At 42.0% G+C, this 27,661-nt stretch overlaps 2 protein-coding genes across 3 annotated transcripts in view; both read right to left on the reverse strand.

Annotated features, from left to right (window-relative positions):
- Positions 1–999: 999 nt before the first annotated feature.
- tnnt2d (troponin T2d, cardiac) lies at positions 1,000–6,518 on the reverse strand. Of its 2 annotated transcripts, none has more exons than XM_010889784.4 (12): positions 6,445–6,518; positions 5,141–5,188; positions 5,015–5,025; positions 4,728–4,749; positions 3,564–3,621; positions 3,273–3,389; positions 3,050–3,127; positions 2,667–2,780; positions 2,446–2,558; positions 2,196–2,286; positions 1,629–1,666; positions 1,000–1,249 (listed from the first exon to the last, which is right to left on the reverse strand). In XM_010889784.4, the coding sequence occupies exons 2-12, from the start codon at positions 5,170–5,172 to the stop codon at positions 1,210–1,212; spliced, it is 714 nt and encodes a 237-aa protein (XP_010888086.1). In that variant the 5' UTR covers positions 5,173–5,188; positions 6,445–6,518; the 3' UTR covers positions 1,000–1,209. The 2 variants fall into 2 exon arrangements, with proteins under 2 accessions (XP_010888086.1, XP_034144124.1); XM_034288233.1 differs by lacking the exon at positions 6,445–6,518 and adding an exon at positions 5,300–5,703.
- A 4,076-nt stretch (positions 6,519–10,594) lies between these two features.
- The window catches only part of LOC105021857 (caldesmon), a 33,231-nt gene continuing 16,164 nt past the window's right edge, over positions 10,595–27,661 (reverse strand). Inside the window, exons 3-16 of the mRNA XM_029115016.2 lie at positions 21,148–21,279; positions 20,588–20,984; positions 19,836–20,429; positions 18,925–18,945; positions 18,685–18,741; positions 17,892–18,167; positions 17,535–17,669; positions 16,003–16,046; positions 15,847–15,925; positions 15,373–15,507; positions 15,117–15,221; positions 13,207–13,275; positions 12,019–12,055; positions 10,595–10,998 (exon numbers count right to left, since the gene is read on the reverse strand). Of these exons, the coding sequence (XP_028970849.2) occupies positions 10,982–10,998; positions 12,019–12,055; positions 13,207–13,275; positions 15,117–15,221; positions 15,373–15,507; positions 15,847–15,925; positions 16,003–16,046; positions 17,535–17,669; positions 17,892–18,167; positions 18,685–18,741; positions 18,925–18,945; positions 19,836–20,429; positions 20,588–20,984; positions 21,148–21,279 (2,098 nt within the window). The 3' untranslated portion in view covers positions 10,595–10,981. The remainder of the gene's footprint in view (positions 10,999–12,018; positions 12,056–13,206; positions 13,276–15,116; positions 15,222–15,372; positions 15,508–15,846; positions 15,926–16,002; positions 16,047–17,534; positions 17,670–17,891; positions 18,168–18,684; positions 18,742–18,924; positions 18,946–19,835; positions 20,430–20,587; positions 20,985–21,147; positions 21,280–27,661) is intronic.

Genomic DNA, 27,661 nt, shown 5'->3' on the forward strand with positions numbered 1-27,661 from the left:
TCGCCATAGACATTATATCCGTGAGGCATTCACATGGTCACAATCACACGTTTATTGTCATTCATATTTATAAAGAGAAGTGGTGCTGAGTATTGGTTTGGTCAATGTGAAGCCATACCGGTCTCTGAGTGGCTGAGCCTCCACAGTCTCTACAAGAACAAGGTGTAAAGTCTCCAGGTGGTTTCAAATAACCCCTAATACAACATCCAGGGATCTGCAGGTTTCTTTCCTCCACTAAGGTCAGTGTTCATGACTCCATCATCAGAAAGACACTGGTAAAAAATGGGATTCATAGCATAGACCGGTGCCACCCACTGCTCACTGGGAAGAACATGAATGCACATCTCGAGTTTGCCAGAAAGCACCTGGATGGTCCTCATGAGGTCTGGAATGTTGTTTTATGGACAGATGTAAAAAAATGTAAGATGTAACTCTGTGAGAAATATAGGGTGATAGAAGAGGCAAGGATTGAGATGGGAATTGAACCCTGGTCTCCCACAGTTTCCAGAATATGCATATTGAGGCATGAGAGCCACCACTGGACAACAGCTCTTAACAAAAACTGAACAGTTCTGGATTAATTTACCCCAAGTCCTGATTTAAACTCTGTTAATCTCATCATCATCAAGTTAGAGCGGTTCTGCTTGGAGGGTCTAAATTGATCCTCAGCTATAGGAAGTGTTTGGTAGAAGTCACTCTAACAGTGATATAACCATTTCTTTAATCCAAGGGGGAGATTACTTTTTCACACAGTTGCATTGGGGGTTTTATAGCTCCACTAAATAAATGAAATGCAACTATATACATGCCGTGTGTTTCGTTCACTGTTTTCCTCGTGTCTAGTATTAGGTTTTCTTGAAGGTCTGATAACATTGTGTCCAAAACGTGGCTAGAATTAAATGTCAACACGACTATGTTTTGTGAGGCAGTGTTGTTATTGACAATCGAAGAGGTTTGTCAGTGTTGAAGAACTCATTTATTGACAATCGAAGAGGTTTGTCAGTGTTGGAAGAACTCATTTATTGACACTACTTATTTTTACTCTGATATACAGTGGAACAATTGGATGCGTTGCCAGACAGAACAGCACAAAAGAATACAGACACTGCTTCCTCACGGACCCCGGGTCTCTGTAGTCACGCTGCTTCCTCAGGGACCCCGGGTCTCTGGAGTCACGCTGCTTTGCCCCAGTCTCTGGGGGACACTCCTTTACCTCATCCGGCCCATCTTCTTGCCGCGACCTTTTGCACTGAAAAGGGGTGGGACAGGGTCAGTGAGATGGGTCACACGGCAGTCGGCCAAGGTCAAGCCACTTGCCTTGCTGTCACGGATGGCCATTTGGTTTAAAGGGTTTTCGTGTCTCTGACATGTTCAAATAAATTATCGTTCCACTGGTTAATTATTGACATTACTCATGACCGGCAAGAGAATTATGGGAAATGGAGATGAAAACCAAAGTTATGTTCATAAGGTACAGAATTGGGCCCTTAATGCCTTTTGTTCAATAAGACGTACATGCTTTTGAGTTGCTAGGGACACAACCTGTAAATATAAGGTCCCTCCATACATGGTCTGAGCATAAACAGATCCAGGACCTGGTTATGAAGCGCTATTGTTCAATGACTTACCTCTGGTGGTCTTTGACCCGAGTGAGAAGCTGGTTGATCTGTAAGGGGACATACACAGTGGCAGTGTAAACACGTTAGTGTCCGGGGGATATCTCTACAGGAGGAGTCAATCTGAGGTATGAAGGGGAGCCCAGGGACATGACGGCACAATACACCTTGAAATGGCAACTCCTGTTCACCTGTTCATTACTAATGTAGTCCTGCTCTTACATTGCTAACGGAAAGCTGAAAAGACTTGTGTGTTCCCCTGCTGAGACATTGCTGATCCATGATAGGTCTTAGCAGTCTGTTCCGTTAATTAACCTGTAGTTCACCTCTGAATTACCTGCTGCCCTAGATCTACATGCTGCCAAACAGAACAATCACAAGACGGACACCATCCAACTCTGAACTTATGACATTCCTGCTGCTGTTGACTGGGTCATTACACAAGTAATTGTAACAAGGATAATTTCGTGTGTGTGTGTGTGTGTGAGTGTGAGTGTGAGTGTGAGTGTGAGTGTGAGTGTGAGTGTGAGTGTGAGTGTGAGTGTGAGTGAGGAGTAATTTTAGTTCAAGGGAACTTACATCATACTTCTGCTTCTTTAGTTTATCAGCTAGGTCAAACTTCTCTTCCTCCAGATTCATCAGCTGTTTCCACATCTCATTGGCCTTCTCCCTGAAGGGCAACAACCAATCAGAACCATTGCCTACTTGCTCATAGTTACAATTATAGTTTCAAAGTATGACTGAAAGAAATGTAAAACCTTAACTGTCAAATATTTCAGTCATTTCTTTCTGGCTGCAGGCAAATGATACATTATTAACAAGGTCCTACTTCAGTTTCTCTTCATTCAGACTCTCAACGTTTAGAGGCTTTTTGCGGTCGGCCAGGATCTTCTTCTTCTTCTCCCTCTCGGTCTGTTTCTTGGCTCCTTTGCGGTTTTCATTCTGTGGGTTCACATTCATCAATCAGACCTCTGCATTTTCTGTCATTTAAATATTTCCTCATCTTAGGTTTTGTGATTGGATGTTCTCGAGGTACAATATCAGACTGGCCTTCTGCTGGATGCCTCCATATTGGTGGGTCATGTTGGTGAGAACCTTCTTTTTCTTGGCATCGTCATCTTGCTTCCTGCGTTGCTCCTCTGCCTCTTTCCTCTCTTTCTCCTCCTAAACATAGGCCAGGAGAACAAAGATCTTTCAGTGGATGGGTCAAAGATATAACCCTTTTCTGTCCTTTTGCAGGCAGAACAGGAGAACCAAGATATTTCAACAAATAAGTTATATAAATCAGAGCGTCCTAGTCGATTTCCTATTAGAAGTGATATTGCTTCAGTCCCACTCAATGTGGTCTGTATCTTGGTAAGACCATCTGACACAAGGGTTGTGGGTTCACTTCCAATGAAGATCACACAAAGTGGTTTGTTAGAAAGACTCACTGCAATCCTGGTCTGCCTCTCCTTCTCCCTCTCCGCACGGACTCTGTGCTGTTCTGCCCTCTCTGCACGACGTTTCTCCTGCGCACGCACAAGAACACACACACAGTAGAGGGATTGTTTCTTGCGTGTTTTTTCTTTTTGTGTAAAAGCACCATAGATAGAAATGTTATTATTATCAAATATCTCTTGGAAGCACAGTCACATTGTTACACGTCCGACTCACAATCCTGTTGACAAGAGCAATGAGCTCCTCTTCTTCCTTCTTCCTTTGGATGAAGTGAGTCTCGATTAGAGACTGGAGCTCAGACAGGTCCTTCTCCTGACGCTTCCTGTGTATGTCCTGACCCCCGGGAAGACGTTTCAGCTTATTATAGTATTAATGAGTTATTTTGGAAAGGCGTGGTGTTATACACCCTGATCTACATTTGTTTAAAAATAGCATTTAGCTGGGTTTTTGGGACTCTGTGTTAACATGCACAGTAAAAGGTTTGTTTGTTTGGATGCTTCAACTCACATCAAAATCCACTTTCTCCCCATCTGGCATCTTTGGTGCCGAGATGTTTGTCATAAACCTGTTGGAGTGGAAACCATGCGTCTAAAGGACATACTGTAAAATCTCAATTAGTTCAGCAACTTCCTGTGATCTATCGTAATCTCTTAAAATACAGAGGCTATCAAGTGTTCACCACTGCAATAATACATGTTTTATCGTGTACAACATGAAACCAAAATGGATTTAATCTGAGGTTTTTTGCAATTGATCAACACAAAAAAATCCATAATGTCAAAGTTACAAATGTAATCTGCTAAATGTTCTAAATTGAGTATAAATATAATACAAAAACTTGATTGCTCTAGTATTCAGACCATTTGCTATGACACACCTGAGTGAGCTGTATTGAAACCAAATGTCTCGAAGTGACAAGTTAGTTTAATGGTGTCCTTCTCTGTGCAGTTAGTGTTTCATGATTTCACCTGTCTCTGGGAGGTCCCATAGTTGGTTAGTACAGTTTGTGACAAGAACAAAAGCCTTTTGGCAACTCTAAAGGACTTGTCCAATGGTTGAGCTGGGAATCAATGTGCACACTGCAACAAAAGCCTGGGCGATTCACAGAAGTTGCCTTTATGGGAGAGTGGCAAAAACAAAGTGATTGTTGAAAAAAACACATCAAAACTCATCTCCCTTTGCAAAGATGAAGAGGCAAGAATTGTTGTGTCCAGATGTGGAAAGTTAATAAAAACGTATCTAAATATACTCATGGCTGTAATTGCAGCCGAAGGTGTTTCAACCAAATATTTACCAAAGAGAGTGAATACTTACACAATAAATTATTTTCTGCTTTGTATTTGTCATTAATTAAGAACAATTTATAGATTGAATATTTCACTTTGACATTATACAGACATTTTTGTGTGGGCTTTTTTTGTGTGAAAAACTTCTGATTAAATCTATTTTGATATCATATTGTAACACAATGTAATGTGGAAAAGGTGGGGGTGAATATTTCTGAGAGCTGCTGTATAAATATAACCCACATAATCTGTCAATGGAAAAGAGAGTATAACCCACAACCACGTAGAAGGGAGCCATCCAATGGCCTATGCCAGGCAACCTGGGTTTTGAGTCACAATGTATTGCATTAACTCTAATGAACATGGTGTAAGTTAAAACACATACTTTGGTTTAGGTTTGGATCCATCTGTAGGAAAAATAATACAGACTCGCTTAGCTTGATGTCACACAAAAGGTTACAGAATGATAGGCCTTTAATGTTTTACTGGATGGGGTTATAGAAGTATAATAAGTAATAAAATACACATGATAAAAGGGGGATAGTCTACGCAAGCAGTGAATATTTCAAAAGATTTCTTTCTTAAAATTTCTCATAAATTCACTTTATTTCATGGCAGTGTCTTTAGGAACATCTGTATTTATTGACAGACATTCAGACAAAGCAATCTTACCTTCTTCCTCCCTTCACAGAAGTGGCATGAGAACAAAAGAAAACAAAAGAAACACTGAATTAGTTAATTTAGAATAGTGGGTTTTGGAAAAGAACAAATGCCTAACATAATATGTATGATACTCACTGCACTTCCTCGACATCTTCAGTGTCAGACATGTTGTGTGATTTTAACCTTTAAATGCAAAACGCAACCTTAACTGAGGAGGCAATATGACTATAACAGTACCAACATGGGACTACAACACAATGCAGAGATGAACTATCGTAGAGTTACTATTGTTACCTCAGTACTCAGTGTTTTTCTCACAAGGCGTCCATCCTTACTTTTTACCACAACCCAATGAGCCTCGGTAAAAAGCACTGAACTAATAGGGAATGAGACACAGCAATGTCCTCAGGTCATGATCCCTTCTGACCGGTAGAAAAGGAAATAACTGTTGTTGCCGAATCTAAAGGGGGATTGCGGTCAAGGCTACTGGTTGCTTAAGACCCTTATAGAACTCTGAGTCATGTACTTCAGGACAGGTGGACAGTCCCAGACTCTTTATTACCCCTGAAACCAAATCTCTTGTTGTCAGCCTGTCATATGGTGATGCCGAACGGCTTGCCAGAGCCCTGTAAGAGGCTTCCAGAAATGTGGGTAATGGATACCTACATGAGAGCGTTATAACCAATGAATGGTGATAACTGTACATAACACAAGAAGCACATATAAGAACACGAAAACACATAAAACATGTAAAGCAGATACATATCATTAATAGTCCATACATAAGATATTAAAAGCTCTATCATTACTCAATAATAGCATATACAATAAATCACATTTGAATGTTACACACATAATACATGAATAGCACATAATATAGGACATAGAGTAAGCAACAGAGAATTGCACATAGAAAACATAAAATCGTATGAAACACATAAATAGCACACTATAACACAATAAAATATAACTAACACATTAACAAGAAGAGCACCTTTTATCAAGCATTTACGTCTTTATGCAGGCACTGAGTACCTTCCCTACAATACATCGTAGAAAGGTAAGAGGGTCTGCAACAACAGTGCATGATTTTGCAATCCAGTTTATAATTTGTCTTTTTGTTTGAGATTCCCCAACGCACTCTAAAAAGTAATGTTTCCCAGACCTGGAGGATCTATTAAGGATACCTCAAATGGAAACTGTGTGAGAAACCTTATTTGTTCTTTCATGAACCTATATAAAATGGCTATAATGAATTTTATCTGAGAGGAGTGTAGGATTTGATCAAAATTCTGAATTCAGCAGCCCCTGTAGTTGCAGTAAAAAAAAACACTCAATTTCACACCATTAAAAGTTGACTGAGTTGTAGAGGTGTGTCTGCGATAAATAACAAGGCAATTATGTGTAGAGGAATGTCTGTGTGAAAGAATAGCCCTTACCTGAGCCTTAGACAGAGGGGGAGACAGAGGCTGCAATACCTTGGGGTTTCAGAGACTTAACAGGTTTAAGTTTGGTCATCACAGCTTCGTGGTCTGGCCCTTCCTACCCATGTGACTGCATGGTCCTATGGTTGTTAAGCTATTGTTAGAACATTGGACAATGGCACCCCAACACACCTAAAGGCACTCACACACACACAAACACACACACAGTTTTATTTAAATTATTACACGACAGTCACATTCTCTTCAATGCACAATTAACCATTACTGTCATTCATAATAATATGTTCTTTATTATTATTATTACTGATTTGTATTATTTTTTCAGTGATTTCTTTGTTAGGCTTTCTTCTTTTTTGCTTGAATTTGCAACAAAAAATATGAGCTTTTCTGTCAATTGAATGTGTATGTGCACAATAAAATGCCCAATAAATAGTTACCGTGGATCTGTCTGTCCATAAAGTTGCCCAATATGGACCATTAGATAGTAGATGAATGATGCATCTTGCTAATAAGATCCAGTATTTATAAATTAAAATGACAGACCCAATGAGGGAGGTACAGCAATGCTAGGTCAATCAGATGTTCCATCTGTGTTAACGGACGACATGTTTACTGTTGCCTTGTGTTCCAGTTTTTTAAATATGTTCACATGCTAATAAAGTAAAATACAAAACACTTGCAACGCTTGTTTTTTATTGTATTTTCTTTTATTATTGCTGTAGCAGAGACAATGTATAAGCTTCAAACTCTACCTTTGTACAGTCCATTATAATATAGCAATAGCTATAGCAAAATAGACTTTTTTCATTCACAGAGATCAATTATACCTCAAAATGCAACATTGAAATTAAAGTGAGTAAAACTGTATCTTGATCAGAGGCCTAGCACAGTATTATTGTATGAATCAAGAGTATACTTAGAATTTTAGATTGATGTGTTTATCAACCTGCAACTGACTGAAAATCACATGTAACTTTTTCTTAGTGTTTCAAATGCAAATACAATTTGACAATGCTAAGAATGATAGAATGTATTCTAAGCAACAACAAAAAATTAGCTTGGAAATGAAGCTCATTCTTTACTAAATTCTGACAAATTTGGTATAAGCCTTGTCTCAGTCCATACAAATCTGAACATACATAAATATGTTCTTTGGTCACACTTTTTTTCCTGGATTACATTAGCCTTGTCACTCACTATCCTTACTGAAGTCTTTACACCATTGAGGACAAAAGCTGTAGTATCTCTACCATTATTTCTCCAATGACTTATACAAATTTAGTTCAGTTAGTTCAGCAATCTGAGTTTATTGGGAAGTAAGTTTGTGTTCGTAGCTCGTCACTTGGAATGCGAAGCCACTCATAATTTAAGTCTAAAGTGTCTATTTAAGGACAGCTTTCTGATGTGAATCTGAATAACCATGAAATGTCAAGTATGCAAAGTTTCATTAGCACAGAATCAGGACAACACCAAAGCATCAGTCAAATTATAGTAGATTACGGAGGAAAATCTGCCCCAAGGCAATAATACTCTTCACAAATTTGATACAAAACGTGAGCATCTCAAAAAAGCTGTGCTAGTGCATGCCGCCATTTCCTAACTTGCTATACCCTATACCCCGTATATCGGAATAAAGTGAATATGCACTGCAATGACACCATTACATTCCAATAACACTGTGAGCAGAGTAACCAAAGGCTATGCGATAAATGTGACAAACATCTATGTACCCTGACATATACAGTACAGGTATCTGCCAGAATAATGAAAACACTTGAGTAGATGAAGGACACAAAGTGTAAAGGAAAAAGGTGCTTCCACATGAGTGGAATTAACATCCCATTATACTCTGTGTAATGTATAGAAATGCTGGCCAGGCCCAGTTGCCCAGTATTTTGGCCAGCAATGCTAGAAGAAGAGATCTCAGTCACAGGGTGATTGTTGGGGCACATTTGACAGGAGCTACAACACCAAATTGTGGAATTTCACATGGAAGATTAGCATTCCACCTATAGTTACAGAATGTATGTCAAATCTCCTACCAAAGTGATGTTTAGTTTCTTTTACAGCTGACACAAATTTGTCCCTGTAAAATAGTTTAAAGAAAAATGCAACAGAATTCAGTTGGGCTATTTTGGCCAGATGCATTAACTATGTAAAATTTTCCTGGATCTCTTCTGCTGACATTCATCATCATTCAAAAAACCTCTGAAATCATTTCTGTGGTTTCTAATTCTCTGAATATGTTTTGTTTCTGAAAAAATGTCAGTGCAAGGTGGGGATTACACGAACAAACTATTTCCAAAAAAAGGGGATTTATCAAATAAAATGTTTACAGCATAGATTCTATGTAGACGAACAAGGGATTGTGCAAAATCTGTAAGGAAATTATATAAATACCACATATGATAGAGGGGCTGTAAATATGTATTTTTTGGTGGTAATGAAATGTGCAGTAAACTCCAATGTCTCCCATTCAAGATGCAATCTGGGACTTTTGCAATTAACTAAATAATTGTTTAAGACTAGCATTTTGGACTGGATGTGTAATATGTTGTTTTTATGTGATTAATATCTAGCTTTGATCACTATCATACCTCAGTTAGCCATGAAATTCCAAGTTTGAAAGGGATTCATTTTGATGACATGGGTCACAAACTGGCACATACAGTGGGTATAGAAAAGAATCACCCTCCTTTAAAATAATCACATTTTGTTGCTTTGCAGCCTGAAATGAAACCGGACAAAAACTATTTTGGTTTTATTCAGCTGTATTTACAACTTATAACATCCAAGTGGAAGATATAATACCAACTTGTCAGAAAAAAAATATTACAAATAAAAAAACAGAATCACTGAGTTGGAAAAAGAATCACCCCCTCCTAAAAATGACTTGTAAACCCAAACAGGTGTAGTTAATCACCTTCTCAATAGCACACAAAGCCAATTGACTTTCAACTGTGATCAGCTGTGGTCATTTTGATTAGCTCAGCATGAAACAAGCTTTTCCTGAAGCATTTCAGTCCTTGGTCAACTATCAACTATGGGTGGCAAGGCATTGTCAAAAGATCTCCGGGATAAAGTCAGGAGATGGATAAAAAAAAATTCAAAGGATTTATCAGTGCCTAGAAGCACAGTGAAGTCTATTATTAAGAAGTGGAAGGTATTTGGTACAACACAGACCCTCCCTGGGTCAGGACGTCGCTCCAAACTGGATGAAAGAGCCAGGAGGAAACTGGTCAGAGAGGCTACCAAGAGGCCTACAGCAACTCTGAAGCAGTTTCAGGAATTCATGAAAAAGAGTGGTCATTGTGTGCATGTGACAACAAATTCTCCACAAATGTGACTTGTATGGGAGGGTTTAAAAAAAAGCCACTCCTCAATAAAGGCCACATGCAGTCACGACTGGACTTTGCCAAAACGCACCTTGAAGATTCTAAGGCCACGTGGAAAAAGGTGTTATGGTCAGATGAGACTAAAATTTAATTATTTGGCCTCAACCCCAAACGATATGTCTGTTGAAAGTCCAATACAGCTCACCATCCAAATAACACCATTCCTACAGTAAAGCATGGAGGTGGTAACATCATGGTATGGGGATGTTTCTCTGCAGCAGGGACTGGAGTGCTTGTGAGGATAGAAGGGAAAATGGATGGGGCAAAATACTGTCAAATTCTTGAGGAAGATCTGCTGTTCTCTGCCAGAAAGTTGTCAATGGGAAGAAGATTTACCTTCCAACATGACAATGACCCAAAGAACACAGCAAAACTGACCACACAGTGGTTGAAGGAGAAAAAGGTGAATGTCCTTGCATGGCCTAGTCAGAGCCTGGACTTAAACCCCATTGAAAATCTGTGGAATGACTTGAAGAGAGCAGTCTATAAACGATCACCATCAAATTTAACTGAACTTGAGCAGTTCTGCAAAGAAGAGTAGTTAAATATTGCAATGTCTAGATGTGCAAAGTTAGTAGAGACATATCCCACAAACTAAAGGCTGTAATTAAAGCAAAAGATGGTTCAACAAAATACTGACACAAGGGGGTGATCCTTTTTCAAACTCAGTGATTGTTTTTTTAATGTTGGTGTTATATCTTTCACTTGGATGTTATAAGTTGCACTGAGTAAATACAGCTGAATGAAACAAAAACTGTGTCTGTCTTCATTTCAATAATGTGATTATTTTAAAGGGGGGTGATTATTTTCTATACCCACTGTACATGATAAAGTATGCAATTGTCAGGGACCGCTTTTGGCTCAACAGCACCACTTTCATAGCCAGTGGCCAGAAATATTGGAATGCATCTTCAACGTCAATGAATGATTGATACAAAGTTGCTCATTTAACTTGTTCTAATCTAAACTCTGAATACCACCTAAAAGGAATAACCCAGTTGTTGATACTCCACTTCTCTTTCATAAAACCCAATGTGTGGCTTTTATGGAAAGATTTTTGATTTTTATTTGAATACACATTGTAGACTTTGGCTTTTCGTCAGTTTGATCTTCGTCCTCTGGGATTTCTAATTGGATTAGCGTCTCATACCTGCTGAGAGAGATTGGTGGAAATTATCATGCATCCTGTGTAAAGGTAATAAGTAACACAAAGTAGCAAAACCTTAAAAGTAAACAGAAAAAAACAAGAGCAGTCCGGCTCGTTAATGGGGCATTCCAGTCTCTTTTTCATATAACACCATACTGTAGATTACACACTTAACAGAAGGCACACCTCCACAGCTGCTCCATGGAGGTCGTGACTTGACACAAGGCAGACATTTATTTTACTGTAGAGGCCAAAATCATCACGATTCCCAGAGGTACAACTGCTTTACAGCCCGCTGAGGGAATGAGCCTTTAATCGCTAACGCTGAGTGTGTAAGCCCGCTTGGTGAGGCTGCGTTGTCTCCTGATCGGTGGTTGATCCCCCACAGCACCGCCGGCATAACGCGGTAGTAATGTGATAATACAGGCAGCTGTGCTGCGGCATGCGCGCCGCCGAGCCTGGTGTCGCTGTGGTATTTGACCGGCCCAGGTGGCGTGGGGTCAACCATGCAGGACAAGGCCTGCCTTCTTATAGGCACCTCTGTTCCTTATAAGGTGCCCTACTCCGAACACGGGACCTACTGGCCTTGGTCAAACGTAGGTCACCTTGTGGGGAACAGGGCGCCATTTGGGGGAGGACATTGACACTAAAGGCGTCCCAGGATTATGGAAGGTTCCTGGTACACAAGGTCACAGAGACACGGGTCTTTAAATATAGATAGGAGACAATGCCTCAGGAGTCAGGGACATTTTAAGGAGCAAGGCCCAACGTCTCAGCCGTGCGATTCACAGTCCACAGATAGCTCTGGCCACAGGGTGCGGAAGGGGGTATGACGGTTGGCCTTTATGAGGTGTGGTAAGTCAATATGGCCAGAGTGTGCCTGAGTATTTGTCACCGCAGGGGGACACAGTTTTCCGTAGCTTCACCTCATGGGATAATGCCACTCGCCACAGATTTGAACAAGACCTGTTTTCACGATCTCGCATCTGTGCAAAAACACATTTGCGTCAAGTTGAGAAAACTCACCATTCGTGACAGATATGCTCTTGCCTCCGACAGTCACCTGTTAATGATAAATACCATGATGAACAGATAGTTGGTGAGAAGTAAAAGACGATTAAAATGTATCATCACCCGTGACGTTACAGCACCGTTTCAGGATCTATCATTCAAGTAGCCTCCCCAAAGGAAATTTGTTGTTATAGCCAATATTACTTCTTCATATCTCCTTGCAGAGTCAGATTCATTTCAGGGTCATGCATTGTAATGTGCTAAACCAGGGTGTCAAACCTACAGCCAGAGGATTCAATCTGGGTGGTTTGGGTGATAATGACTAAAACAAATGAAAACTGTGTCGACATTTAAAGTAATGTATTATAATACTGTCTCAGAAGCCGTAATGCACACGCTCCACCACAGGCAAAATTAGTTTGACACCACTTTGCTAATCTGACACAACCGCAAAGTATTTGAAGGCATGCACTCAGGATGCAAGGGGGAAGGAAGTATGTCCTGACTGGTACAGATGGATGCAGGGCCGGCTCTAGCCTTTTGGGGGCCCTGAGGAAAATTTGATAAGGGCCACCTCCCCTAGTGACCCTCTAGCAGTCGGGGGTCCTACGCAACCACTTGTCGCCTAAAACTGGATAACTGTGACACCAAATTGATGAGCGATGCAATCCATACATCCATTCCTCATCAGAAGAGTGAATACTTCCGTTCCCAAAATGCCATGCATCTAGTCAAGGCCACCATCAACCTGATGACAGCCACCACACCATACAATGTCTGACTGACCACAAACAGCAGCTTGAGAAAAACCAGTAGCCTGGGCCCAACAATCCTCAGGCCATCGTCTAACGTGATGGGCAGACAGATCTGGTGCCAGGCTAAAGACTGTGCCAAGTAGCTTAACGTGCATACCACTCATAACAAACACCATTACCTCTTCTGCCCATGGATATTTAGGTAAGCAGTCAATTAAGATGACTGCTTCTAAAGGGGGAAAATTGTATCCTGGGTTATAGTATGAAGAAGCATTTCATATCTTGAGCAAACTGTAGATTCTGGAGCACTATGGCCCAATCCCATGTCCCCCTTAGCTCAAACCTGTGTGGTTTGAGTGGACAGGTGTACACCTATCAAATGAATGTCTGGTGGCGGGAGCCAGGGGCCACTTGGGGACAGGGACTGCGTTTGGATCTCCAGTCTCACCTTGGCAGATGATGAGTCCTTTGTTTCCCATTGGCTTCGCTTTTTGCCGACGTCAACGGGCTTCAGGTCCTGTGGAACACGAAGCAGAGTGAGGCGGCGGGGCTTCGAACAACAACATGAACGAAGCTACGCTGGATGCTAAGAACACACCGGTCGGTGAATTCAGAATTCATGCATTTCTAATAATCTGACAGAAGGTTAACGTTTACATCAATGCTACATTCAAGAATGTACTTTTTAAACACACACTGATTCTTGTTTACATGATATTCTGTTTTTACAGTACCTGATCCACAGATAAAAGCAAGCAGAGGAAAGGACAGAGATGTCCAGAAATAAGGACAGATGCAGAAGAGGACCAATAGGAAGAAAACTTCAGAGCTAGTACAGTAAAAGAGAAAAGAGACAAACTTTGTTAAGAAACAGTAATTTGATAGATAGACATTTGCCAAATAATTCATAAGCTAAACACAAATGTAACCGGAATATTTCCTATTACCCACATCACAACAATGTTGTTCAACTCCTATCCATGAGGGGGAAACCTTGCAATGTTCCACTAAGTACATGGCCTCCACAAGTATCTGTGGAGATTCGGATTGAGACTAAAAATATCGGCTCATAAATTTCAGGTTAGAACAATCGACCTTGCCAATCAACAGTATGTATTTATGTAAGTGGCAACATACATCTACATGTTGTCCTGCCTCTCTCTAAAGGAAAAGGATAAAATTAGCCACTTGCTCTTTATAAAGAACTGGACACACTGCCTACTATAACACTATTCATTTAGACATACATACAAGGATCTGGTTTCATTTTCTAGTTGTAATCATGTTTGACAAGGCAACAGTTGGCAGTTATGAACCTGTCATCAACCAACAAGATTTTCAGGAACTTGACCTTGTGTCATAGTTTGAATGACACTCCAGAGATGCTCTCTGATTCGTCCAAATCTGTCTGAGTCACAATGTCACCAAGTTCTACTGAACTAGGTTGGCTTCAGGCGTAGCTGAGCTTTAGTGAAGACAGCTCTAGAAATCCCCCAGTTATTAGGACTAGCCCTCTGCTGTACGCTCATTATTATCTAATGTACTGTTATCCTTTCTGAGAAAACCTTAAAATGCATCCCATGCAAGATGAAATGGACAGTGGCTGTAGTGAAGTGGGCCCATATGTTGGCATTCTGCCATCTGGCACGCAACACCCCTGATCCCCAGACCAGCGAGGGACACGTTTGCCATGTTCCCAGACAGTTCGTTAGACGCGTGTTTGCGCAGCTGACATGATGTGTATACAGTCCTATCTCAACTGGTTTACACTGGTGAGAAAAGGACTTCTGGATGGCTCAGTAGACCTGCGGTCATGTGTTCACATGGATCCTTGGAGGAAGACCACTTGGTAGCACCAGACCACAGATAGCAAATCAAACAAAGCTGTATCGTGGGTGTCAGTGTGTGTTTGTCAGTCTGTTTGTGTGTGTGTGCCAGTGTTTTTGTTTCCCAGATTGAATTAGAAACAGAAGTCCTTACATGGATAGTAAAACAAAAAAGTCTGTCCTTAATAGGACATTTTGCCAGTGTCCACTGGGACAAAGTCAATTTCCAAATAAGTGGTTAAGTTTAGAGTCAAACTTATAATTGGGGTAGTGTTAGAGTTTGTGTTACGTCTGGGGATAGGTATTGTGTGTAACATTTAGGGTTAGGCATTAGGGCCAAATTAAGTTTAGGCATGAATGTTTAGGTTTCTGAGGTTAGGGTTAGGGTTAAGATCAGGGAACACGGATGATTATGTTTTCTGGTCCCCACAAGGATAGAAATAAGGTTGTGTGTGTGTTTGTCAGTGTGTGTATGTGTAGGTGTGTGTATGTGTGCGTGTGTTTGTCTCTGTGTGTGTGTGTGTGTCCTTACTTCAGCCTTCTCAGCTGCGGCCGCGGTGGCCTTGCCTGTGTCTGCTGGGCTCTTTCCCCAGCCTTTTGTCAGACTAGCCACGCCCACTTTTATATCAACAGCATCCTGGGAGTAGAGAACAGATTCTGTTAGTTCACACAGCAGTCAGGGGCTTCTCTCTCTCTCTCTTTGCCCATTTCTATCTTCCTTCCTCTTGTTGCCCCTTCCTCTTTCTCTCTGTGCCTATATGAGTCTCTCTATGCCCCCTGTCTCTTACCCTATTTGTAGGTTTTGGAGTGTCTGTGGCCCCCCCAACATTTCCCTTCTCCCACATGCTCTTGATGTTGCGGATACTTGGTGTCTCTGGCAGGTCTGACGTTGGAGACTTGGGGGACCTGACGTTCCGGTTGGTCTGTGGAGAAAAAAGGACAAACTCCATCCACTGAGATCAAATTCTTCCTTGGGATGCCATGATTACTAACAAATAGAGGATGGGTGGCGAAAAGGTACGAATGGGTGACGTTCAATATACATCCAAAACGTTTACATACAGGATGAGGTAGAATGAACAATATTTTCCTCAAGGGATGAACATTCAGAGACTTCACGATGCAGAGCTCTGTAGTCATGAAGTCATTCTGCAGATGCAGCATTTAGACAGATGTGTAGGCGTACAGACAGCGTGATGGAATTCTTTATGTACAGAACGACCGCAGCCGTTTGAATGCATCTTTTCCTCCACACGCCTCACCTGAACTGCGGTCGTGTACTGCTCCAGCCTGTTGCCAATCTTGGAGACGACTGGAGTGTGAGAGCTCCTGGGTGTCACACTGTAGGAATGACAAAACATTAACCATGAGTACGTTGCAGGACAGAATAAAAGAGGTAAAGGTCATGGAAGGCTCACCTTTTCTGTGATCTCTGGTTCAAGAACTCTGCCTTCTCCCCAATCTGAACACAACAGAGGTTACAGTAACTAGGTTGAAGTGGAACTCCGTCCTGTTCACGATACAACAAACACCAGGTGGCAGTATATTGACGTGACACATCAGACAAATGCCACTGATCTGGATTAGCGTAATTTTACTCTACATATTTCTCTACCCCCGCCCTCTACCTCATCCTCTCCATATTTCTCTACCCCGCCCTCTACCTCATCCTCTGCACATTTCTCTACCCCTGCCCTCTACCTCATCCTCTCCATATTTCTCTACCCCCGCCCTCTACCTCATCCTCTCCATATTTCTCTACCCCTGCCCTCTACCTCATCCTCTCCATATTTCTCTACCCCTGCCCTCTACCTCATCCTCTCCATATTTCTCTACCCCTGCCCTCTACCTCATCCTCTCCATATTTCTCTACCCCTGCCCTCTACCTCATCCTCTCCATATTTCTCTACTCCTCTCACCATCTTTCTCCATCTGTACTTCCCTCTATATTTCTCCCTATTCCTCTCTCTACCTCTCTCCAGCTGTATCGTGGGGTCGTTAGTTCTTTGTGAACTCAGTGGTGGTGAATAAGTGTTGTTAGTGGACTCAGTCTGAGCCAGTATAAGCATGGTCCTGTCAGCTCCCCAGCCCCAGGCTGGGAACCCAGGAGTGCTGGATGTGATAAATGACAAGTCCACAACGAGTGTGTGCATATATACGCACACACACACACACACACACACACACACACACGAGGAGGCACACACTCAGACAGGCATGCACACACAGACACACAGACACACAGACACACAGACACACACACACACATAAACTCAGACAGGAATGCACACAAGCATACCCAAAGGCACATATATACACACATACATGCATCTGCACACACACACACACACACACACATACACACACCCTCAACATGCTGGCTATAGAAGCTCCTAAAACACTCAGCGAAGGACATTCCTCCCAGTCCTCCGGACACCCATATCTTCATCAAAGACAGAAAGATCTGCCTCTCATGAACAGAGAGAGACTTAGTTTCAGTTAAAGAGAAAGCAGTATAAAGCGACTTAGGAAACATTCATGTTTGTAAGAAAATAAGTCTGTGATGATTGACTGCAAAAGCATGTGGGTGTCATGAAGGTCATGAAGGTCAGTTCACTGCTCTCAGTACATTGCCTTCCTTACCATTAATAAACATTAGACATATGGTTGACAACATCTGTTCTTCGGGATGCCTAATCCCCCCTGAGAGTTAGTTAAATGAACTTTTTGTTTCTTTGCACTCTATGTAAAGAACAATCTGCAAGCTTATAAAGGTTGACCGGGGATCTAGTCAACCAAAGAATGCATTTGTTTTCCTCGGGTGTGTTTGTAATTTAGCCCATTTGTGTTTCAAGGCCTTTGTATATTGTGTGCACTCTTTAACATAAAACAGACAATAGACTCTCTCGGTTGCTGTAATGCTGTCTTGGCAGGGCGACTGTAGCCTCACCTTGCCCTTAGGGGTGACACCCAATGTGAAGGGCTTCTTGTCTCCATCTGAGGATTCCTCCATCATGTGTTTCTTCTTCTCAGCAGCCTCTTTTCTTCTTTGCTCTATCTCTTCCCTCAGCCTCTTCCTCTCTTCCTGTAAGAACCAGAACAGTGATCATTCGGGTGGTGGTGGCTAAGGTTAGGGTTGAACCAGGATGTGGGCATTCATTTGGGGTTATAGGGTTGTTCACTAGGCTCTGCGGAGAAGAAAACAACCTGAAACAGGCGATATTCTGTCATATCACTGAGTTGCTCTGATGTATCTTTCGTCTTATTACTCCCAGCGTGCCCGTCTGTCCGTTTTCTCCTTACCCACCTGCTCTTTGGCCTTCTTCTCTGCCAGCTCGGCCTTCTTTTGTTTTTCCTCTTCCTCAATGATCTTCTTTCGGCCCTCCCTCTTCTTCTTCAGTTCTTCCAGCTCGGCCTCTTCTTCCTGTTGTTTCTGCCTCATCTTTTCAACCTCCTCGCTGTCCGCTTCGTTGCGGCGGCGCTTCAGTTCCTCGAGCTTCTTCTCCGCCTCCAGTCGCTTCTGGTCCTCAGCCTTGGCGGAGTGAACAGCTCCGTTCTGTTGCTTGGAGGGGGTGGAGTCTTTCTGTTTAACCGGAAGCAGAAAAAGACCAGTAGTTGAGTCGTAGGCCAACTGCTAAAGGTACATGCCCATGAATTACAATCTGATTACTATATACTGTCCAACGCCCACAATGAGTGATGGATGAATGGATGAGTGGTAAAACAACGATTGAGTTATACCCCAGTATACCAGTGGATGAGTGATACACCAATGGATGAGTGCAAAAAAACATGTTTTTTTATATCAAATTGGTGATTTAAGGACCTGCTTCATTGTAGCAAATTGCAAAGCTGGACTCAGGAGAGTCAATATTGCGATGCGTCCTACGAAGTACATCCAATCACATTTTGCTTCCTGATCTTGCAATAATGCAGCTAATAATGAAACCTGATCTTGCAATAATTCAGCTAATAATGAAACCTGGTCTTGCAATAATGCAGCTAACTGTAAAGCTGAGACAACTGTTGTACCGTTCAGGAGCCCAAGACAACTCTTCTTTGCTAGATGGACAAAGCGTAATAACGAAAAAGAGACTCACCTCATCTTTCTTGACTGATCGCAGCTTCGGTTTCTCCACCTCGACCTTCTCAGCATCCTGCATCCAATGTCCAATGATGTTGAAACAAAAACAAAGTTATAGAGTCTTACATAATGTGTTTTTTCTGTCATTGTGCCCCACAAAAGGAAACTACTGTGTCCCAGCTCGCATGAATCAGAAAAGGATATATAGAGGTTATATTCTGATAACATTTGGCATTTAACATAAGCTTGATCTTACCCGTTTTTTGGACTTTTCCTCCTTGGTGGGAAGGAATAAAGGTAAAAAGAGGAAGAGGTCATATTACGGTGTCAACTACAGTGTTGTCAATACAAACACAAAGTGCAGAAACCAGCCAGTATGGATGCAACTGCCATACAGTGTTATTCCAATGCAGCCTGCAAGGCGAGAGCAATGCAGAGAAACGTTGATACAAACCACACACACACCGTGACAACAACACTGAAACAACACCGTAACAACACTGAGACAACTCCGTAACAACACTGAGACAACAGCGCCAAGACAATGCCGTAACAACAGAGACAACAACACCTTCACAACAACAACTTGACAACAACACGTGACAACAAAACTAAGATCACACCTTAACAGAGACAACAGCACCTTAACTACAACACCTTGACAACAACAACAATGTGACAACAACACAAAGGCAACACCATAACAACATTTTGATAATAAGAATGTGACAACAAAACTGTGAAGTAACCAGGAAAATAATAGCCTAGTCCTAGATCTGTTAGTGCATAACCAATGTCCATGGTGCATCCAAAATAGGTATATAGCCAAGATAAAAATGTAGTGTTATGCAATAATCAGAAAATGTTAGGGTTTGTTTTGAAATCACTACTGTGTGAATCAATGCAAATAACTTTGTAAACCTAAGCTATGTTAAATGGGTGCAGAAATATTCAAGATGTGGACACATAACCGTGCATGACATTGCTGTCTTCTACTTAAAATACTGTTGATCTACGGTTGTTGTTATGCCAATGGAATGACAGGGAACACATTGGTTGGCTGAACACAACCAACAGATCTATGAGCAGGATAGTATATTAATGAGGAGTTTTGAATGTTTACAATACTTTGTATAGAGGCAAACACTTTACATGTCACAGGAATACCTCCAATTTCTTCTTTTCCTCTGCTTGCTTAGATTTTTTTACTTTCTCTTCAGCTTCTTTCTTGAGTTTTGCAGCTTTTTCTTCTTCTTCTTTTCTGAGTTTTGCAGCTTTTTCTTCTTCTTTTTTGAGTTTTGCTGCTTTTTCTTCAGCCTCTTTCTTGAGTTTAGCAGCTTTTTCTTCTTCTATTCTGGCTTTTTCTGCTTTTTCTTCAGCTTCTTTCCTCTCCTTTGCAGCCTTTTCTTCAGCCTCTTTCTTGAGTTTAGCAGCTTTTTCTTCTTCTTTTCTGGCTTTTTCAGCTTTTTCTTTTTCTTCAGCTTCTTTCCTCTCCTTTGCAGCCTTTTCTTCAGCCTCTTTCTTGAGTTTTGCTGCCATTTCTTCTTCTTTCCTTAGCTTCTCAGCCTTTTCTTTTTCTTCTGCATCCTTTTTCAGTTTTGCAGCTTTTTCCGCAGCCTCTTTTTCTTCAATCTCTTTCTTCTGTTTCTCTTCCTCCTCTCTCTTAGATACCTCTTCAACAGATTGCTCCCCTACCTCCATCTTGGGCAAAACGGACTCAACATCTTTTTCTGGTGGTATTGGTGTTTCCGGAACCTCCTCCTATAAAATGAAATGCATTTTGTGTCAACACAACTCACAGCTCCTCCAGTCCAACAGTTGAATGCCCATTCATGTCAAATCAGAATACACTAAAACAAGTCTCTCTGGATCAGAGTGTCAGATAAATAACAAAAAGGTAAATGTACAGTAAACTCAACCTCTTTCTTCTCTTGGAGAGGTTCAGGCTCTTCCTCCTTTGTGGACACCTTTTCGTCTCGGATCTCCTCCTTATTTCCCTCCTCCTCTCTACTCCAGGAGTTGGTGGTCACCTCCTCCTGGGCCGTTTTTTCCTCTATGTCCTGCTCAGATGTCACTTGGTTTTGCGTTCTGTGGTCGGACCTCTGCTCCTCCTCCTGATTGTTCTCGTTGTTTTCGGGGACGTGGCTGTCAGTGATGGTGGGGTCCAACTCCTTCTGTCTCTCAAGGGCCTCCTTCATCCTCCTCTGTCTACGTTCCTCACGTTTGGCCAGGCGGTCCAGGAGTACAGCGTCATCCTCAACTACTCCTGAGGAGCTCACCTCGGCACTGGTGGAGAAGGACTCTGCCTCCGTTACGCTGTGGAGGAGTGGGAGACTTTAACATGGCCAATATGATCCGTAGAAACCAGTTCTCAGGTGGAACATTTGAATAAACCGAGATCGATTCCTTGAATTGATAGAATGAATGCTTTCCTTGTCTCGGACGATTTAACCCCATTTAGTTGTCCTGTGTTCAGTACCTGTTAGTGTTGTTGGCTTGGATGGTCCCAGCGCTGGACTCCTCCATCTCAGCCTTCTTCATCCTCTCCTCACGAGCCTTTCTCCTCCGCTCTCGAGCCGCCTCCTCGTCATCATCGGTTGTGCTGAAGCCCCTGAAACAAGCCAAGAGATACACTTACAATATTCGGATTTTCACATTTTAATAGGACACAAAAGACTGGTCTTGGTACTATATTAAAACCTACAACTAATTTGATACCAGACTAGTCTTGGTACTGTTTTAAAACCTACAACTACTACCAGGAATACACCTGTCACAGGTACAATTAACATTTCAGAATTAGAAGTGTGTGTGTAGTTAGGGATGCATATCATTGTATATTAAGCCAGGCCAACACTAAAACACTGTCAATGTAAAAAAAAAAAAGCCTGACTAACACTGAAACCCTAACATTGTAAATAAAGCCTGATTAAACGCTGAAATCATAACATTGTAAATGAAGCCTGGTTAACACTAAAACCATAACATTGTAAATAAAGCCTGGTTAACACTAAAAGCTTAGCATTGTAAAAAAAAAAGCCTGGTTAACGCCAAAACCCTAACATTGTAAATGAAGCCTGGTTAACACTAAAAGCCTAACATTGTAAATGAAGCCTGTTTAACACTGAAACCCTAACACTGTAAATAAAGCCAGTCTAACAAGAGAGTCTCCTACTGCTTTATATGGTACAATTGTAGCTCAGAAAAACAGGAACAACAGCATTCATGAGGGACATTAGCCTGCTTGCTTAGCCAGAACCACTTCCTCCTGATATGTTTGGCTCTTGTCTCACTGCCTTGGTGGCACAGAGGACCTCCCTCCTGAGGCTCAACCCTCAGCCTTGGTGGCACAGAGGACCTCCCTCCTGAGGCTCAACGCTCAGCCTTGGTGGCAAAGAGGACCTCCCTCCTGAGGCTCAACGCTCAGCCTTGGTGGCACAGAGGACCTCCCTCCTGAGGCTCAACCCTCAGCCTTGGTGGCACAGAGGACCTCCCTCCTGAGGCTCAACCCTCAGCCTTGGTGGCACAGAGGACCTCCCTCCTGAGGCTTCTTACAAGATGTACCAAACCAAAGTATCCAGCAGGTAACAATGTGGCAGGTGGGTGGGGGAGTGTGTTTCACACCCCTGCAGGTTTATTATTCATGTCCAGTCGAACCCTCGACCATGTACTGACACGCAGTCCAAAGACCTGAATGGATTCCCTGCACCCCACATCAAATACCAGGGATCTGACCTCCTGGATCATCACAGACATGTTGGATTGAAGGGTACAGCCCACTGTGGTGAGGTCGGGATGTGTGGGTTGGGAATTTCATCAAATTTTACAGAGACCAAAAAAGCGAGAGAAATGAGTGAGGGATAGAGAGATAAAGAGAGACACTGAGAGGAAGAAAAGAGAGAGAGAAACAGAGAAGAAAACAGAGAGCATATGAACCCAGGAAAAGCACAATACTCTGCAGCGTTGCATCCAGGTAAAGAGAAGAGGGGATGGAGGGTGAAGAAAAAGATTTCAGATTATTATTCTTGTTGCCTTCTTTTGCCTTCTTTTGTTTTTTGTTTGTGTGTGTGTGTGAGAGAGAGAGATCCATGTCTGTGTACAAATGTGGACCCAAAGTCCAAACACAGACAGTAAAACTTGACAAATTGGTCCCCCAAATTTTTTTGTGGCAAGTCCACACACTAGCAAAGATCTGATTTCCAGATAAGTGTTTAGGGTTAAGATACAACTGTTTTTCTCTCCCCACAAGGATACAAAAATAAATGTATGTGTGTGTGTGTGTCTGCATGCTTGTGTGTGTTTAGGTGTATGTGTTTGCATATTTATGTTCTTGTGGTAACGTGTATGTTTTTGTGTGTGTGTGTTTATGTGTATGTGTTTGTGTATCCATAGCCAGGGTTTATGAGGCAAGAAGAAAGCTTGAAATGGCCCATTGATAAAGGATGGGTTTGGGGATTTCCACCCTACTCTCTCAACACACACAATGATTTACAGATGTGAAGGACAGGCGGAGAAAGATGGGAATCACAACAATCTCTGCTCCCTTTTTCTCTCCAAAAAACTGCTAGTCAACACAATGTCCAGAACAGGCTTTCTAACAGCAGAGAAAACAATTTCTTTCTCACTAATACAATAAGACGATGTAACACATGTTGATATGTTACAAACCATTGCAATAGCATTGAAGCTAGCTGACTGACAAGAAGCAAATGGAGCAAAGGAGAGAGGGGAGAGAGAAGTAGGATGAGAGAGGGGAGAGAGAGGGGTGAGAGAGATAGGATGAGAGAGGTAGGATGAGAGAGGTAGGATGAGAGAGGTAGGATGAGAGAGGTAGGATGAGAGAGGTAGGGTGAGAGAGGTAGGATGAGAGAGGTAGGGTGAGAGAGGGGAGAGAGAGGTAGGATGAGAGAGGTAGGGTGAGAGAGGTAGGATGAGAGAGGTAGGATGAGAGAGGTAGGATGAGAGAGGTAGGATGAGAGAGGTAGGGTGAGAGAGGGGAGAGAGAGGTAGGGTGAGAGAGGTAGGGTGAGAGAGGTAGGATGAGAGAGGTAGGATGAGAGAGGTAGGGTGAGAGAGGGGAGAGAGAGGTAGGGTGAGAGAGGTAGGGTGAGAAACAGGAGTGGGGGTGGCAAGGGATATTTCTCTAAGAAAAAGAGAAAAGAGAAACCGCTAGTCAAACTGTCAAAGTGTGGAACATTCCGGCAGAATATTCAGCTGCGAAATAAAAACACTAGTCAAAACATTCCAGCGTCTACAGCATTTCCTCTGGTCCAGACCGGGCCATGCTGTAGAAAGGTTGTGTTAATGTGTTAGTGTGTGTGTGTGTGTGTGCATAAGACTGAACAAGAAAGGGAGGAGTTGGTCTGTGAGAGAACTGCGGGCCAACCCTTTTGACCCCAGCCAGTGAGTGAGGGCTGATGGGATCAACCTGTCCTGTAGTGTAATTACACCAGACTTATCCTCCAGGAGATCCAAAACTGCCCTGACTGTTATCTGTTTCATTAACCGGATTACTTCTAACCAAACCTAACATAATCGTGGTCTGTGATAGCGTTGTGAAAAGAGCTTTAGAAAATAAATTGGATTGATTGATACGTACACACACATGCACACACATTCAGCCTGTGTCTGGGTACCCTCTGCCTCCAGGAACCTATACCAGGTCTCTGACATACACTCACCTAAAGGATTATTAGGAACACCTGTTCAATTTCTCATTAATGCAATTATCTAATCAACCAATCACATGGCAGTTGCTTCAATGCATTTAGGGGTGTGGTCCTGGTCAAGACAATCTCCTGAACTCCAAACTGAATGTCAGAATGGGACAGAAAGGTGATTTAAGCAATTTTGAGTGTGGCACGGTTGTTGGTGCCAGACGGGCCGGTCTGAGTATTTCACAATCTGCTCAGTTACTGGGATTTTCACGCACAACCATTTCTAGGGTTTACAAAGAACGGTGTGAAAAGGGAAAAACATCCAGTATGCGGCAGTCCTGTGGGCGAAAATGCCTTGTTGATGCTAGAGGTCAGAGGAGAATGGGCCAACTGATTCAAGCTGATAGAAGAGCAACTTTGACTGAAATAACCACTCGTTACAACCGAGGTATGCAGCAAAGCATTTGTGAAGCCACAACACACACAACCTTGAGGCGGATGGGCTACAACAGCAGAAGACCCCACTGGGTACCACTCATCTCCACTACAAATAGGAAAAAGAGGCTACAATTTGCACAAGCTCACCAAAATTGGACAGTTGAAGACTGGAAGAATGTTGCCTGGTCTGATGAGTCTCGATTTCTGTTGAGACATTCAGATGGTAGAGCCAGAATTTGGCATAAACAGAATGAGAACATGGATCCACCATGCCTTATTACCACTGTGCAGGCTGGTGGTGGTGGTAATGGTGTGAGGGATGTTTTCTTGGCACACTTTAGGCCCCTTAGTGCCAATTGGGCATCGTTTAAATGCCACGGCCTACCTGAGCATTGTTTCTGACCATGTCCATCCCTTTATGACCACCATGTACCCATCCTCTGATGGCTACTTCCAGCAGGATAATGCACCATGTCACAAAGCTCGAATCATTTCAAATTGGTTTCTTGAACATGACAATAAGTTCACTGTACTGAAATGGCCCCCACAGTCACCAGATCTCATCCCAATAGAGCATCTTTGGGATGTGGTGGAACGGGAGCTTCGTGCCCTGGATGTGCATCCCACAAATCTCCATCAACTGCAATATCTATCAATATGGGCCAACAGTTCTAAAGAATTCTTTCAGCACCTTGTTGAATCAATGCCACATAGAATTAAGGCAGTTCTGAAGGCGAAAGGGGGTCAAACACAGTATTAGTATGGTGTTCCTAATAATCCTTTAGTTGAGTGTATATTTGCTTTGATGCCAGACTTTCCACCATCCAGTTTAATTTAATCTAAGTGCAATTAGCCATAGGGGGCAACATAGTGATAAAGTAGTTAGAGAAATGCATTTGCGCCAAAGAATGGACTCTGGTCCAGTCAATGGACCCTGCTTGATTTAATGTGTACCTTCGTCATGTGTTTACAAAACAAGAAACCTGGTAGTCTTCCCCAGAGAGGTCCAATATGTCCTGAACACAGCATTACGGGAATGTGGCTATTGGTCCCACAGAGAACATCAATCAGTACTGTTGTGATCAGGACATTAGAATCAGCGCCACAATGACAAAAGTAGACCTCATCAAGCAGTCTTCAATAACACAAATGCTAGGCCATCTAGTCTTCTGTCTGTCTGAGTCAGGCTGTATGTCTGTCAGCCTGTCAGTCTGTATGTTGCTCTGTTTATCTGTCTGTTGGTTGGTCTGTCTGGCTGCCTGCTGCCCAGTCAGAAACAGGCTGATCACCCGTTTCAAAGCCACTCCGTAGCCTGTACAGAACATCCATAATGAAGACTGTCAAAACTCCCCAACATTTGTCTTGAGAGCAGCCTTGTGACTCACTGGAATCATTGTCCATAGCCTTGCAGGCCTCATTCAAATAGCTAATATGATTCATTTTTTCAAAATATTTTTTTAATAATAATACTGTGTTCACAACCATAAAAATGAAATGTTGGATTATTAATATTGACAATAAAATCTATTTTTCCAAACAGTGGAAAATGGAAAAATTATCTGTTTTGAATTATAAGCAAAATCAACGCCTGGCCTGTCAAATACCATTTAGAACATCTGAATAAAGCCTACATCTGCTCAAAATCTACTGATTTAAGGGCCCACTGGTGAATGATGTTACATTTCCTCTACCAAGTACACCATGCAAAATGTGAAGAATGAAAAGCCTGAATGAACCAAAAACAATGCCAAATAATATTACTGATAGAGTTTATTTGTATGTTAGTCAGTCAGTCAAATAATCAGTTGGTCATTCAAGCAGTCAGCTCAACAGCCTGTTTCAGGGGATAGGATAATAAAAACACGTCTGGGATCATTTCTCCAGTAATCCTGTGTGCGTGACAATAGATAGGCTACTGACTGAGCTTCACCAGTAAAATGCCCAGTGAAAGGAATGAGTTTGGCACAGAGATCAGAGACGTCTTACTGGGTTTAGATGAGGCCAGGGCTTAAGATGGAAGGGTGCAATTTGTTGAAAACAATTGTTGAAAACCTCATCTACCATACAAGATCCATACCACATAATCAGCATCCACTGGAGTCCTCATCTACCATACAAGATCCATACCACATAATCAGAATCCACTGGAGTCCTCATCTGCCATACTAGATCCATATCACATCACTCACATAAATACCCTACTAGATCCATATCACATCACTCGCATAAATACCCTACTAGATCCATATCACATCACTCGCATAAATACCCTACTAGATCCATATCACATCACCCACATAAATACCATACTAGATCCATATCACATAATCCACATAAATACCATACTAGATCCATATCACATCACCCACATAAATACCATACTAGATCCATATCACATCACCCAGATAAATACCATACTAGATCCATATCACATAATCCACATAAATACCATACTAGATCCATATCACATAATCCACATAAATACCATACTAGATCCATATCACATAATCCACATAAATACCATACTAGATCCATATCACATAATCCACATAAATACCATACTAGATCCATATCACATAATCCACATAAATACCATACTAGATCCATATCACATAATCCACATAAATACCATACTAGATCCATATCACATCACCCACATAAATACCATACTAGATCCATATCACATAATCCACATAAATACCATACTAGATCCATATCACATCACCCACATAAATACCATACTAGATCCATATCACATTGGTTGGTTTTTCAATGGATTTGTTCATTGGTTGGTGGACAGATTGTTTGGCTGGTTGATTGCTAGCTTGTCTGTACTATTACCCAGGGCATTAACCTAGGTCATAATATTTCCTACTTGGAAAATGTAAGCTGGCAGAT

The sequence above is a fragment of the Esox lucius genome, chromosome 19 (genome assembly GCF_011004845.1).
Source record: "Esox lucius isolate fEsoLuc1 chromosome 19, fEsoLuc1.pri, whole genome shotgun sequence".
In the NCBI taxonomy this organism is placed as follows: domain Eukaryota; kingdom Metazoa; phylum Chordata; class Actinopteri; order Esociformes; family Esocidae; genus Esox; species Esox lucius.